This window comes from Mustela lutreola, chromosome 9, assembly GCF_030435805.1.
Source record: "Mustela lutreola isolate mMusLut2 chromosome 9, mMusLut2.pri, whole genome shotgun sequence".
NCBI lineage: Eukaryota > Metazoa > Chordata > Mammalia > Carnivora > Mustelidae > Mustela > Mustela lutreola.
The window spans coordinates 28,393,093-28,408,302 of NC_081298.1; the positions used below are offsets into that span (position 1 = coordinate 28,393,093).

General features: G+C 53.5%; 1 protein-coding gene across 2 annotated transcripts in view; it reads left to right on the top strand.

Annotated features, from left to right (window-relative positions):
* The window catches only part of LOC131807944 (tyrosine-protein phosphatase non-receptor type substrate 1-like), a 38,464-nt gene extending 26,874 nt beyond the window's left edge, over positions 1–11,590 (top strand). For both annotated transcript variants that reach the window (XM_059133741.1, XM_059133742.1), the window contains exons 7-9: positions 790–814; positions 7,074–7,113; positions 9,044–11,590. In XM_059133741.1, the coding sequence (XP_058989724.1) occupies positions 790–814; positions 7,074–7,113; positions 9,044–9,298 (320 nt within the window). In that variant the 3' untranslated portion in view covers positions 9,299–11,590. The remainder of the gene's footprint in view (positions 1–789; positions 815–7,073; positions 7,114–9,043) is intronic.
* Positions 11,591–15,210: the final 3,620 nt, after the last annotated feature.

Genomic DNA, 15,210 nt, shown 5'->3' on the forward strand with positions numbered 1-15,210 from the left:
CCAGGCGCTCTCCTGGCAGGGAGAATTTTTGTGCTGTGGAAGGCTCTAGCCTGGCAAAGGGTGACTTTTGCAAAGGTGTACAGGTTGCCTCTTAATTACAATTTTACAGTGGGATGGGGGGTCAGTTAGTGGTCAAATCCCAGCAGGTTCTCTGTGGGATGCCCCTTATCATAGGTTTAAATTCTCTGAACCAGATGGATCCTTTCTTCCCGCCTAAGATCCTTTTTTGCGACGTAGTGACATGAAAATAAATGGATGTCCAGCCCAGTCCTGTGAGCTGGAGAGCTGAAATCCAAGCTCAGAGAGGGCACGTGATCCAGCCAAGGTCACACAGCGAGTGAGTTGGGGGCAGACATGGGATTTGCACCCGCTCCCCCAACTCTCACTCTGCTAAAATCTGTTCCTCAGCAGTGAAGTGTCCTGACGGGGACCCAGGCTCCTACAGGGTCTCAGGTAAGGTATCTGGCGAATGGAAGTGAGGCCAGACAGACGCAGGGCAGTCGGGCCTTCCTGGACTGAAGGCTGCTTGGGGATCGGACCTTGGCAACCCCCAGAGGTGGGAAAGTGGGAAGGCCCAGACCACTGGTCCCCCTGATGGAAGATACTGGACCATCCCGCTGGAGTGGCCATGGGGGATTCCTGTGGTTCAGAGGAGGTGATTTCAACAATTCCTCACAACCTCCCTAGAGGCAAACCTTTGCACTCCCCCCTCCCCCACCTGCGAAAAGTTACATAAGAACAGTGTGTTTCTAGGTTAAATAACTGGTTTGGGTTTCTTTTTTCTTTCAGCCAAGGGCTCCACTTCTTCTACGAGGTAAGTGCGCTGCTGGGCGAGGAGGGCTCTGTATTGGGTGGGTAGTCGGTTGACAGCTCCCCCAAACTGTGAAGCACCATCCACGCCCACTGACCCCCATTGCCATGCAGGGCAGCCTTGCTATTTCTCTCCTGTGTAAGCGGCTCTGCCAGGGCCGTGTTTAATAATTGTCTAGAGCAAGGGGATTTGAGGGGATTTCTTCGGCATGCGGAGGCTCTGATGTCCTGTCTGCCGTCCGCAAACAGTGAGACCCTCAGCCAGTCCCGTTCGGAGGGGGGCAGAAAGCTGCCGTCCCCACACGCAGCCCTATGATCCAAGTTGCGAAATTTGAGCTTCCTTTCTGTCATTCTGTGTGTGTTGCGAGCCCGGGCGCAGGTGGCCCTGGGAATGCCGGGACAGGTAGGGTAGAAACCGGTCTGCAGCCGACCCAGCAGCCGAGGGTCTGCTAAAAAGCAGGGGGACGGAGATTGACTGACTAGCTTAGGTAGGAGATGGGGCCTCTGCTGAAGAGAGGACGTGAACAGGGACTGAGCCAAGGAGCTGTGAAGGGGGTTGTGTCTGCTGGGCAAGAGCGAGCATGGCCAAGGCGGGAGGCCGAGAGGAGGAGGCCTGCGTGCTGGGGCAGAAGGAACGGGAAGGGCAGGAGATGAGGCCAGGGAGATGCAGGTCCACGGTCGCAGCCCAAGGCCACGCAGCCAGGTTGTGACTAATTCAGACTTCCCAGCTTTTAAAGGAAAGCCCCCGATATTTGCCCCCAGCGGAGAGATCCAGAACCCCATAATCTACCACTTGAATGGACCTGCCTGGAAACAACAGATAAATTGCACAGACACGCCCCGCATGGGCCATAAATAAAAGCCATAAATAGCTTCATGTTGGTTCAGGTCAGGTTTTGCTAACAAATGGGTTGTGCAGATCTTTCCCTTTTTTTCTTTTTTCTTTTTTTTCTTTTTCTTTTTTTTTTTTTTTTTTTTTTTTTTTTAAGAGCTTTGTGGATTTCAGAACTGCAGAGTAGGAACTAAGGTTCTGGAGTGGAGGCCAGTGGTCCAGGCTTTGACTCCCAGTGGGACGAGGAGCCATAGGAGGGAGACGATCTGACTTGTGTTTTAAAAGGACTACCGTGAGCGGCATGTGGGGAGCAAGCTGTGGGAGGTGACGGAGGCGGCACGGAGGCCCAGAGGAGGTCGCCACAGGGGTCCAAGCCTGTGTGGGTGGCCTGGACCAAGGGGGTAGGATGGCAGAGGAAGGGGCAGATGCTGCATGTAAAGTCAAGAGGACTTGCCGATGGATTACAGACTCAAGGACAGTCCGATGGATTACAGACGCAAGGACAGTCCCCAGGTTGGGGGCAATGGGAGTGCCGTGTGTGTGTGTGTGTGTGTGTGTGTGTGTGTGTACACCAAGTACACTCTTTTCCAAGGGCAAGACTTCTCTTCTTTTTGTTGCTGTTTTTGAAGATTTTATTTATTTATTTGAGAGAGCATGAGCGGTGGGGGTTGGGGAAGAGGCAGAGAGAGGGAGAAGCAGGCTCCCCACTGAGCAGGGAGCCCGGTGGTGTGGGGCTTGATCCCAGGACCCTGAGATCATGACCTGAGCCAAAGGCGGACGTTTAACCGAGAGAGCCACCCAGACACTCCAAAACTTGACTCCTGTCCTTTGCCTGGAAACCTTCAGTGGCTCCCACGACCCTCGACAGTGTCCAGCCGCGCCCCTGAGGCCCGCAGGCCCCTCTCAGTTTGGCCCCCACCGACTTGGACAGTTTCCCTTCCAGCTACTCCCCAGCCTTCACACTCCGTGACTCAGCCACGCTGCACGCCCTTCACAGCCTCCCACACGCTATGTCCTCGCTCTCCTCCCAGGCCTCACGTGCCGGCCTCTCTCCCTGAGATGTGCTCCTGCACCACTCAGGGTTCCCCCCCTGCCAGGGAGCAGCATCACCATGGGCTCTGCCAACAGTGCCCCTTGGAGTTGTGTGACACGGGAGCTCAAGTGGGCACCCCTCCTTTCACCTGCTTGTCTCCCGCCCTTCCCCTGGGCTCAGCGAAGACATTACACACACACACACTCACTCCAGGGACAGGGTCCCGTCCGGGCACTTCTCCTGGTGCCCCTGCACTGACAACCACCGTGTATTCCAGCTGCCTCTGGACCTGCCCTAGGCTGGAACCCACCCCGCAACCCTCCCACACCCACCACCATCCCCGTTAGGGGCAGGGAGCCTTTCCTTCAGGTTCTGCTGAACCTGGCACTGTGCCTGGAACAGAACAGGTGCTCGGTTAAGGTTTGTGGAATGAACCAAATGCACGAGGAATGAAAGAAAGCCATCCCAAACCATGGCCCCAATCCCCAATCTCTTCCCCTTCCGAATCTCTAAAACTCTCCTTCTCAGTGCCTTCCCGGCCGCAGATATGGGAGGATCGTTCTTTTTTATTTTGTTTTTATCGTTGTCGTTGTTTGCTTCTCTTAACTTCCCAATTAGACATAAGTTCCCGAAAGGAAGGGACAATGTCGTAATAGTAACGACAGCGTCAGCAGCTAACATCCATCCGTCAAGCACTTTCTGCATCCCGGGAACCCATCTCCGTCTTTTCCTCTAGTGGCCCAACAGTAATTTTAATTATAGCATAAACCCTCTGATTTACTCTTGCGCCATGTTCATTGAACAGAGCTTCTCAAACTCCGAGCGTGCAGCAGAATCTCCTGGATGGCTTGTTAAAACACAGATTACTGGGGGCCTCCCCCTCTCCCCTCCAGAGTTTCTGATGCAGGGTTTGCGTTTCTAACACGTTCCCAGGTGGTGCTGATGCTGCCGCTTCCAACCCAGACTTTGAGAACCCCTGTTCTGGAAGGTTATTCTTGTCACAGTGTATGCGGAGGAAACTGAGGCTCAGAGAAGTCGTGTGACGTTCCCAAGGCCCCACAACCGGCAAGTGCCAGAACTCGGGCTCCAGCCCAGATTTCCCTGCCACGGGAGCCCGTTGCTGCTGCTCGCTGCTCTCATGCCTCCCACTGCCTACTTTTTCTTCCCCAGAGAAGCCAACCATTTTCCGCCTAGGTTTTATTTTTCCAGTGTGAATCTACTAAGGGAGCCATGAGATTGCCTGCTCCCTTTCATCTCCCTAAACCGAAGCACTAGCTGGTGAGCGGGGATGCTGGTTCCCATGCAGCGGCCAGCTTCCGGCAGCCGGCTGGGATCAGGCACTTTCCAGGACAGGAGGGTAGATAACAACCGAGTGTGGATAACAACCGAGCACCTTTGGGTGCTGAGGGTGGGTGCCGCCACTTTGAGCTCAGGAGGCCCTTCAGGTCTCAGGGCTGGTGGAGGACTGGGTGTCTCTAACTCCCTGGGTTAGGGACATAACTGTAGAACATTGTCTGTAACCTTCCCCGGCTCAGATGGGAGAAAAATAGGTCTCTGCTCCCTTAATTGGGCACTGGGGTTCATTCGGTCGGCCGTTTGTTCACTTGTCAGACGTTCACTGCGTTTATTCTTGGAATACTTAGGGCTTCTCTGATTCTTTCATTTATTCATCTGAATTGATCCCATCTCAGTGCCTGGTCTTTAGCTGGGGGGTTTCGAAGGAGAGCAAAAAAAAAAGATACTCATCCTAGTCTCGTGGCACTTTTGATTCAATGTTCATTCATTCATTCATTCATTCATTCATTTCTTTGTTTAACAAATACTTAGGGTGTGCTGACAGTGACCCAGCCCATTACCGGGTGTCAGGGCTTTAGTGTGGAGCCCATGATCCATCAGGAGGGAGGTCACCAAACAAGCTGGGTGGGAGGTTAATACACGATGTCATACAGGTGCTGGCTGGATAAAACAGAGCTAGGCAGGGAGCAGAACAGGGTGTGGGCTGCAGCAGGCGGTCAGGGAAAGCTGGTGTCCAGAGGTGACATTCAGAAGGTAGCTGAAGGACAGGAAGGCTCTCACCTCGGGAATATCTGGGACAAGAGTGGGCCAGGCAGAGGGAACAGCCAGTGCCAAGACCCCAAGGCAGGAGCAGTTGGAATACGGAGGAGGCCAGGGCAGCCGGGCTGGAGCGGGCGAGGGGAAGAAATGGGAGACTAGAGCACTGAGCTGGGACCGACCACACAGGCGTGCCATTCTGGATACGGAGATGGATTTCACTGTACGGTGACAAGGGGTTAAGGGTTTTGAGCAGAAAATGACATGACCTCACCTACACCTTTTCCATGTGGAGAATGGCATGCCGAGGGGTGGGAACAGAAGCCAGGACACCAGGGAGGAGGCTCTCCAGGAACCTAGGGAGCTGGGATGGTGGTGGAGGAGACTTGAGTAGCTGAGTTTGAGAAGGATTTTGGAAGCAAAGTCCACAAGCGTTGAGATGGGCTAACGTGGTTTGTAAAGGAGGACAAGCGAATCAGGGATGATTTCCATTTCTTTAGCCTGAGCCCAAGGATGGGTAAGAGCAGTGCCATTCTCAGAGATAAAAGAGAGACCCAACAAAATGGATAATTGCGTCTCATCTGCAATATTGCTCTGAAAAGAGGAACCCAGTGTTCTGAGAATGGAATTTGAAGTCCGGTGAAGGTTTCCCCAAGAAAGGACTATTTGAAAGAGAATCCGAGGAAAAAGAAGCAGTGAAGCAAACAGAAGCTGCCTGTGCAAAGGCCCTGGGGCAGTCTGAATGTCTTCATTCCAAGTCACTTTTACGCACTTCTACCCATGTGCTGACGAAGCATGGCAGGCAGGCGGCAGGCGGGAAAATAATCAAGGAAGCTTGAAGGTGTATCCTGGAAGGGCAGCCCAGCCAGCCCAGCGCTGTCAGAGAAGCTCTCCCAAGAGAGTGACACCATAGATAAGTCTTAAAGAAAGCACAAAAGTCAACCAAGAGGAAAAGTGGTTGAGAGCGGCTTTCCAGGCTGTTGTTGATGCAAAGTATGTCTCATTGAGTAGCCATTGTGAAATACTCAGTGGGTAGATCTGTGGGTAAATAAGATCAGGCAGTGAAAGGGCCTGGGGCAGTCCACAGGGGCCAGAGCACAGGGCTTACTATGGGTTGATGGGTGATGGGTTTTATTTGAACCAGAGGCTGTGGGGAGCCTTGGAAGGGGTGTGGATAGAGCTTTGTGATCTTCCTTAGCAGCCGGTGTCCCTGCTCCCAGAGGGCTGTTTCTGTGGCCACGTGGGGCTTGTCATGTCCCAGAACTGCTCTCGGAGCCAAGATCTCGTGCCAAATCCATTAATAACCCTGCTGCCAAGCCCCATTGCTCATTTCTGACATTATCCAGGCTCACATCCCCAGAGTTGCCGGCCTGAGAATTTACACAACTCCCGTAAAACTGTGGCTCCGATGTGCTCACCACCTTGACCATGACCCTGAAGTGAGCCAAGCCACGGCCTTCAATTACAGAATCAAGTGCATGAACAGCTCCTTTGATTAACCAGGACACTGTACCTTCTCTTCTCTTTTCTTTTCTTTTTTTTTTTTTTTAATGCTAAGACCTAGATGTGTAGAATATAGAACGTGTAGAAAATAGGGGAACGAAAAGGGAGGGGAAAAAAAAAATCCTCCCAAAGACCACTGCTGTTAGCATTTTTACTATGTTTCCTTCCGTGTTATCCATACATTTTTAGAATCGAGATCAAACTACAGAGAATGTTGCCTTTTCACTTATCACTTTAAGGTAATCATTTGTAAAAAAAAAAACAAAAAACAAAAAACAAAAAACAACCTCATAAGCCTTTTAAATCTTTATCTATGAACCTATCCTAATTTCCTAAACCAGTCCCAGTTGGCAGAGCTGTAACTAGAAACCTTCCTCCCTGTCCTGCTCTGTGACAAATGCCTCCGTGCCTAACGCTTTTTCTATATTTTGAATCCCCCCCAAAAATGCTCACTTATGAGTCAAAAGATGAGGACACCTTCCAAGCTCTCGATTTTGCCAAGCCGCCTCCCAGCAGGCTTATATGGGTTTGCCCTTCCCGCCAGCCATGTATGAATGTGTCTGTTTCACCATACCTTCCCCAGCACCCGGTATTTTAACTTTTTTTAAAATCCTTGCCAGAAAATGTAGGTTGGGGTCGGGGGGAAAGAAAGATAAGTGCATTGCTTAAAATTCCTTCTCAGTAAGACTGACCCTTCAGTCCAAACATTTGATAAACCCTGTGTTGCTGTTGTGACTTGCTCCACCCATATGGGAAATGGAACGAAAATGTTATTCTTACCGATTTGCATGAGCACTTGAGATAGGGAGGATATTTTTATCTGTGCGTCTCTTTCCTTTTTAGGTTGCATGAGCCCGAGAAGAACACCAGAGAAATAACCCAGGTACAGTCCTTGGTGAGATGCCCTTCCTGGGAATCTCGATGGTGTGATTTCCTTCCCCTCAACCAGAGTTGCAGCTCCTGTTCTAAATTAAGACTCCTTCCCCAGAGCGGGGCAGGGGCTGGGGGGTGGTGGGGAGAGTCGGGGAGCCTGACATTCCTAATGTCCCCCTCGTCCTCTGTGCACACTCTCCCTCTGCCCCAACCAGGAGAGAATCACAGTCTCCTTGACCCAGCACACCCACTGTACAACTCCAGGGGGCGCTGTCCGCGGTTTGCTTACTAAATGCCTCGTGCAAGGGCGTACTCCCTTTCTGGCGCTTTCTCCTCAAAACTGCTGATGCAGTGGCGCGGGCAACTTGGTTGGCCTGATTCTGAGAAGCCTAGCCCTGCTTCTTGCTGGCTGATGTTGTCAGACCTCGGAAGCAGAGGGCTTCTCCACCTCTTGAAATGAGACAGGCCCTGCCCTGAACCCGAGAGCAAGAGAGGACCAGCTGTCCTTGACATTTTCCCGGCTCTGGTCATCGCTTCAGACACAATTTGTGGTTCAGAGTCAGGGCTGGTAAAAGCGCAGCATTTCTGGCCTCAACACTGCGGCCTGCTCTCCTGACCCGGTCAGCCCCAAGGGCTGGGTGGTGTGACCACAGCTGGAGTCCAACAGACTTTGGATCCTTTCCAGCTGTGTGACTTTGACCCAAGTATTTAAACTCTCTGGGTCTCAGTTGCTTCACTTGTAAAATGGGGTAAGTAATTCAACAACGGGCTGAGTGGGGCCTAGAGAAGGTGCTCCGTGCGACGGCATGGAGCCTCCAAGCCCTCGGAGGTCGAGCTCTGCAGTCATCACTGTGCACCGACGACAGCCAGCGGCTGCCGTCGCCCCCTCTGCCTCTACGGTCGGGGCAGGAGCGCGGAGGGAGCAGAGCTGGTAATGCGTGATGAGTAATTTGAAGGCAGCAGTTGTGCGTGGCAAGACGAGCACGTGGGGGACCTTTGGGTTGGCTAGGTGGCCGATGATGGCTAATGTTTATCGAACATACGTGTGTCACTTGATAGGTGCCAGGCTCTCTCCTAAGAGCTTTACCTGAGGGATCATATGTGATCCTCACAGGGACTCTGGAAATACGGTTGTATCCCTGCTCTATAGATGGTGAAACCAAGGCCCAAAGAGTTTAAGTGAATTGCCTGAAGTCCCTCAACTAAAGCCCAAGTGAGACGCAAACCCTAGGCCTCTTAATGCATCTGCTCCCCGGGGTCCTATGCACTGCTCTCCTCTGTCTCCCGGATCTCAGCTTCACCCTGAGTGAGGCTGAAATTGCTGTCTGTCCATCCATCCATCCATCCATCCATCCATCCTTTCAACACTGATTGGGCTTCTTCAATGCTGGCCTTGGTTCCTGCATTCTAATTCATAGTAATATGTGTTGATGAAACCAGTAAGTAAATGACTGTGTCCACCCACTGTGGGTCGGCATCTACTCCAACCCCCAGACAGACTCTGTCATGAGGGATGGGTGCCGTCATGAGTGGAGGAGGCACAGGGCGGGAGCCCTGGAGCCCGCCGAGGCAGGGTCTTAGGATAAAGCGCTGCTTGTGCTGGAACGTGTGAGGCGGATTAGGTTTCATGACGAGGAGAAAGGGGTTGGACACCAGGCAGAGGAGGGAGCACTGAAAAGGCAGGATGAGGTTCAGGAGGAGGGACACTGAGGCAGGGCTGTGAAGTGACCCGGCTGGCTGAGTTCAGGAAGCTCCTTCAGGCTATGCAGGGCTTGGAAGGGTAGAGCTGGAGGTAGGTAACCCGGGCCAGAGAAGAATGGGGCATGACTCAGGGCTGAGCCAGTGGGGCCCAAGGGGAGACAGAAGCATCCAGCCTTTGGTGCCAACAGGCCGATGAGTGGCTGGGAGCCCCAGAATGAATGTCTCTCCACCACATTTAGATCCAGGACAACAATGACATCACCTATGCAGACTTGAACCTGCCCAAGGGGAAGAAGCCTGCGCCTCGGGCCGCCGAGCCCAACAACCACACAGAGTATGCCAGCATTCAGACCGGCCCGGCGCCTGCGCCTGAGGACAACCTCACCTACGCGGACCTGGACATGGTCCACCTCAACCGGGCCCCCAAGCAGCCAGCCCCCAAGCCCGAGCCGTCCTACTCGGAGTACGCCAGTGTCCAGGTCCAGAGGAAGTGAATGGGACCGTGGTCGTCTCTAGGGTCTGTCCTCGCGAGCCTTCCTGTCCCATGTGGGACAGCTGTGATGGGGACAGCCAGCCCAGTTCCCAGAGGGCCAGGATGGCGCAGGCCCCGGGACCCCAGGATGAGGCTGGCTCTTGTTTCCCCGACCCACTTGGCTCTCCAGCATTTCCAGGGCACCCACCGTCCTCCCAGCATCACCACACATGGAGGCCGATGGTGCCGGGCCAGCCGGGGGACCGATCTGGGAACTGGCCAGAGCCGCCAGGGATCCAGGAACCCTCATGCCTGTCTCCAACGACATGTGGGTCTTGGTCACGGTCTTGGAGACCCTGACTAACCCCCTTGATGTTCTGCAGCCTGATCTTCCAGGGTGAGGAGGAGAAAACCCCACCTCCTTTCACCACCACCCATCTGGGGCTTGGGGGAAATGTTCCCTTTAGATCCAACCGCCCCATCCATGGAGAAGCTGAGGGAAAAAAAAAAAAAAAGAAACCTCTGGGACCCACATCCCAAGACTTGGTGAGATTGCTGCCAACGTCCTAGCCTCCCCATCCCTGGACTGATGGAGGCGGAGGCCCTGGGGGAGGGGAGGACCCTCCAAGGAACTCCCATGCAACCACCACCACCACCACCAAGGACTGCGTAACAAAATCCTTCTCCTCCTGGCGGCCCTCCGAGACTCCTTGAGGACCCATCATCCCAGCCGTGACGCAACACGTGGCCCCTCCTCTCCTTCCTAGACCTGAGCTTGCTTCCTCCAGCTAGCACTAACTCAGCAACATCTCGCTGTGGACGCCTGTAAATTATTGAGAAATGTGAAATGTGCAATCTTGAAACTGAGGTGTTAGAAAATTTGATCTGTGGTGTTCCGTTTTGTTTTTTTCTTAAAACGACAGCAACGTTATCTTGGCTCTTTGTCATGTGTTGAAGTCCCCTGTTGGGTCTCGTGTGACCTAAGGTTTACCGCTTGGTGGTCCTGGAGGGATCCTCTTACAGCAGAAACGGAGTTCCTGCACGACCCAGGCCCCGAGGATGGGGAGGAAGGTTGCGGTGTGGCTGCTCCGTGGAGATGCTTAGCCTTCTCTCTCCGGGACGAAAGTGGCCGTGCTCTCAGCCGAGCCACGTGGCCGGTACTGCTGCCTTCCGTGCCCCCAGCGTGCTAAGCCCAAACCTGCCCAGTACTTCTCCAGGCTGCGTCCTTCACAGGGCGAGAGGGAGAGAGGAAAGATGCCTACCCCACCCCCATTCCCTGCCATTCCACAGGCACTGGATGCCATGCAGGGGAGGGAAGCTATGCGTGGCTACTTCCCCGCCCATTAGTGACTGCCCCCTTTCCAGCTCTCCAAGCTAACCCCTGCTAGCGGAGTCTTCTATTTCTGCTCTCAAACGCTTTCAGGATCAAACTGGAATAAATCCAAGACAGCCAGGAGGTTGGGCAGATGCTGTGACCTACTACCCCTCACCCCCCACCCCACCCTTCTGGTGGGGAGTGGGGGCCTGGCTAAGCCCAGGGCCAGCACGTGTGGCAAGCCCTGTTTATTTGGTCTTCACGTATAAGCGACCGATTCTGCGAGCTGAGAGGTTCCTCTTTCCTGCACTCCTGGGTCCAGCCACTCGATGCCCCAGGGGTCCCAGGCCATCGGAAGGAGAAGCTGAGGCACCTTGCCCATCAGCAGGTTCCACACGTGGAACACAGGGAGCTCAGCTCGGACCCAGTTCTCTGGGGACAGTGATTTGGCGCTTTACGTGGTGGCGTCCAGGAATCGGCTGAGCCAGCAGGCCACGTGGGCAGTTTTGGCCCGATGAGCCGAAGTTTCTCTGCGGCATCTGGGAGCACAGTGGCCCAGCCACCTGGCTCGGGCCGCTTCCAAATTCCGAAAGGTTAGCTTGTAAACCTTAGTCTCCCTCGCTTCTGCCCAGAGAAGACACATGTGTTGAGCGTGCGTGCGTGTGTGCGCACACACATGCACACAGAATCTTAAGAGAATGTTTTCTTGGTGCCATTTTCATTTTATTTTATTTTGAATTTTGGAAGGGGAGTAAGGGAATGAGGCCAAGAAAGTTGTGCGGCTTTAGCTCCGGCCTGGCAGCCTGGAGATTCCCGTACCTTGTGTATTGAACCCCAGGAAAAGGAAGAGGGCGAAACAACACTGCAGAAGGAGCGTGGTTTCGGGAGTTTATTTTAAGACTGCTAGGAAGGAAACAGGCCCCATTTTGTATATAGTTGCAACTTAAACTTTTTGGCTTGCAAAATATTTTTGTAATAAAGATTTCTGGGTAACAACGACCCTTCTGGATGTTGAGTGGCTTTGTCTTGACGCGTGCAAGCCCCCCTGTCTCCGGGAGCCGGGGAGAGGCTGGCGTGTGGCCCTGGGGCTTGGAGACCGTGGGGTTTGGGTCTCTTTCTTGGGTTTTCTAGACACAAAGACTTTGTTTCCCCTGGCTCAGAGGAGTCGGCAGAAGGTTATGCCCCAAACACCTGCATAAGCCTTATTCCAACAGAACCGTGTTTGAATCCCAGCTCTGCCACTCTGCAGAGTTCACACAGCTCGCCTCCTCCCGGAGACTCAGACTCACCGTGTTGTCAACACAATGGGGACAGTCGTGCCCGTAGCCAGGGTTCCGGTGCAGATTGAAGGGGGCCGGGGCTGCCAAGCCCCAGGCCTGGTGTGTGGCAGGCCTTCACTAAGTGTTGGTCCTTCCTCCCTGCCCTAGACGTTGCACAGCTGGGACTGATCGCCCCTCCCCACCGGTGGGATCTTGCACAAGTGGGTCACCCTCTGGGAACCTCACTTCCTCCTTGACTGACCGAATGCAGAAGTCCGGTGCTCGGCCTAGAATATCCTCGCCAGATGATTCTTGGCAAGTGCTCGCATATCATGCTTGTGTAAATGTTGGCTTCCTTCCCTTTCCTCCATGGGAATACTCATAATATTAATGACAATTAGATAATGACAGTCATATGATATTAACAAGTGGGGCTTACCGTGTGTCAGCATTTGACCTTGCTGAGCTTCAATCTTCACGGTGGAGGTAGGAAATATTCCTGATCTTATGAATAGGGAAGGCACAAGGAAGAGGTAGAATTTACGCAGGGTCGCACTGCTAACGAGGGCTGTCGCTGAGACGCAGGCTCCAGCTGTGCGACCTCAGTGGGCAGCTTCTAACCCCTGAGTCAAGAATTGAGACCTCTCATGTTGGCACTGGCCAGGTCAGATGGGGAGAAACACACCGGTGCCTCCCAGTTGTTACCTCATTTAGTCTTTCCAGCCCCCGGATGAGGGGGAGCTCTTTGTCATACCTATTTTGTGGATGAGTAAACTGAGGTCCAGAGAAGCTAAGAGTCCCCTGGCAGAGCGAGGCTTGGAACCCAGAGTCTTGCTCTTCCTCAACACATCCTACTGCCTCATTCACTTCTCATAGCGGCCAGATAGCAGGGGCTGTGCCCATTTGGCAGGGAAGGAAGGTGGAGGAGCAGGAGACTCGGGGCACCAGGCCGAGCTCATGCAACAAACCTGCAGTCGAGTTGGGACTTGTACTTGGGTCCGCAAGCCCACATGGGACCATCCCCGAGCCTGATCTGTGATCAGAGATCTCAGGCATCCAAGGCAAAGGAGACTCCCACCGGGCTCAGGGAAGTCACCTGCCTCACAGGCCAGGCCAGAGAACTGACAGAGAGCTCAGCCCTCAGCCTCCCTCGGGGCCCAACCTGGGAAATCTGTGTGCTGCTGGCTGGGATCGGGTGTTCAAGGCAAGCATCCAGGCTGCGTGGGCGAGGAAGTGCCTCGCGTTTTCTGAGAGGGTGGGGGATGATGGACAGTGTGTCCGGGCAAGGAGACTTGGGGGGGTGTATTTCATGCAGCACCTGGGCCCTGCCTCCTCCACGGCCCAGATCTCCAGGGCTGCGGGTTGGCAGGCAGAATGAAAGTTGATGGGAGCCAAGTGACCCTCTTCCTGCCCGCCAGGAAATCAGTCCAGCAGTCGGCGTTTATCGGGTGCCTCGTCTGGTTCTGTGTTGTGCAGAGAACCACAGGACCCCACTGCACCACCCACCCCCCATGAGGACTCAGGGGCCGTTTGCGGCCCCCCACCCCAGCCCCTTTTACATGATCATCAGGAAAATCTCTGCCTTCTCTGCAAGATTCCAACACCCAACTGTGAAAAACTCTGCGTGTTCCAGCAAATTCCCAACAGCCAAAATTTGACCAAGGTTTGTTTATTTAATTTTTACATAAGTACTTTTTAATGTATCAGATAGTCTCCTAAACTCTGGACAAATATTAACTTATTTAAAATCAATTCACTCCATCCTTTTAACAAACCTAGAAGGTAGGTAGTATGATTATGTTCTGTTTAATAAAGACATGGGAGCAGAGAGAGATTGCCTGTCCTGTTCAAGGGGCCATTGTCCAAAAAGTGGTGTCACCCTGGGTGTGGGTGGGCACTGGATGGGCGTGCAGGGTGCGGGGGAGGGGGTGGTTTGCTGGAGACGCAGCAGGGGACACAGACGGTGGGAGCCAGGAAATGCGGTCTCAACCATCAAAACATCAGAGTATGAGGACAACCCCGGTCACCTGCCTGGTCACCGGCCAGTCCTCATAGCTTCGAGCTTCCCTGGGGCTCAACCCGGCACCATCACATGTCTCTACTGCCCCCCACCCTTAACCATGGCCTGGTTTTGTTTTCTGAACATGGGATTTTGAAATGGAAAATGATTTCCAAAAGAGACTTGCACCCCAGATGTTCGAAAACAGGCAAAACCTCGGTGACAGATCGGGGGATGGGAGCTGTCCTTATTGGGAGGCAGCAATGGGGACCAGTCTGAGGAGCCTTCTGGGGTGATGGGATGCTCTGTATCTCCATCTGAGTGGGGGCTGTGTGGGGTGGGGTGGGGGTTGCGGATGTAAAATTCCATCCCATGCACATTTAACGTGTCTGCATTTTCCCATGTGTATATTACACCTCAAAAAAGACAGGTTGTCCCCCCGGGGCTTCAACCCCCACCCCGCCGTCGACTTCAGATGCCTGCCCCAACCTGATAGTTCTGGGGCCCAGCCCCAGGTGAGGGCTCTGGGAACACTGTCGAGCACCTCGGAGAGATGGCCTCCTAGTGACCAAAAGAGCACACAATACGGGGAAGGCCAAGGCTACAGGACAAGCCATTTCTCTGACATCATCTGTCCGCTGAGGCTGCCTGACCTACTCCCCCCACGCCCACACTCCTCCTCCTGCCACCTGGGCTACCGAGGCCTCTGCACAGACTTCACCCTGTGACCTTGGGCAAGTGGCTTCACGTCTGAGCCTCAGTTTATGCTACTGGGAAATGGGATGGAGTCTTCCCCTCTGGGTTCTACTGAAGATTACATGGAGAATAGACAGAGGACCCTTTGCAACAGCATGGGACAGACAGCCGTCCGCATACTCATATTCACACTCACACACACACATGCTCACATGTTCACAACCCCCCCCACTTGCAGGCATTCACACACACATTCACATACAGACACGCTCATATTCAGACCCACACAATTCACACCCCCCCACACCATGCATTTGCACACACATCCACATTCCTGTACATTCACACCCATGCTCTCACACACATCCATACACATAATCACACCCTCCCCCCACATACACACACGCACACACTCACACACACATTCACACCCATACACCAAGGCCAGGTTCTCAGAGGAGCTCAATGGTGATGGGCCTCCCTTTCTGGCTGAAGCAATATTAGCAGCTCCCTCCTCCCTCATTAGCCTGGGGTGGCTCCCTCTTTTTTTTTTTTTTTTTTAAGATTTATTGATTTATTTATTTGACAGAGAGAGACACACACACACACACACACACACGGCAAGAAAGGAAACACAACCAGGGGGGATGGGAGAGGGAGAAGCA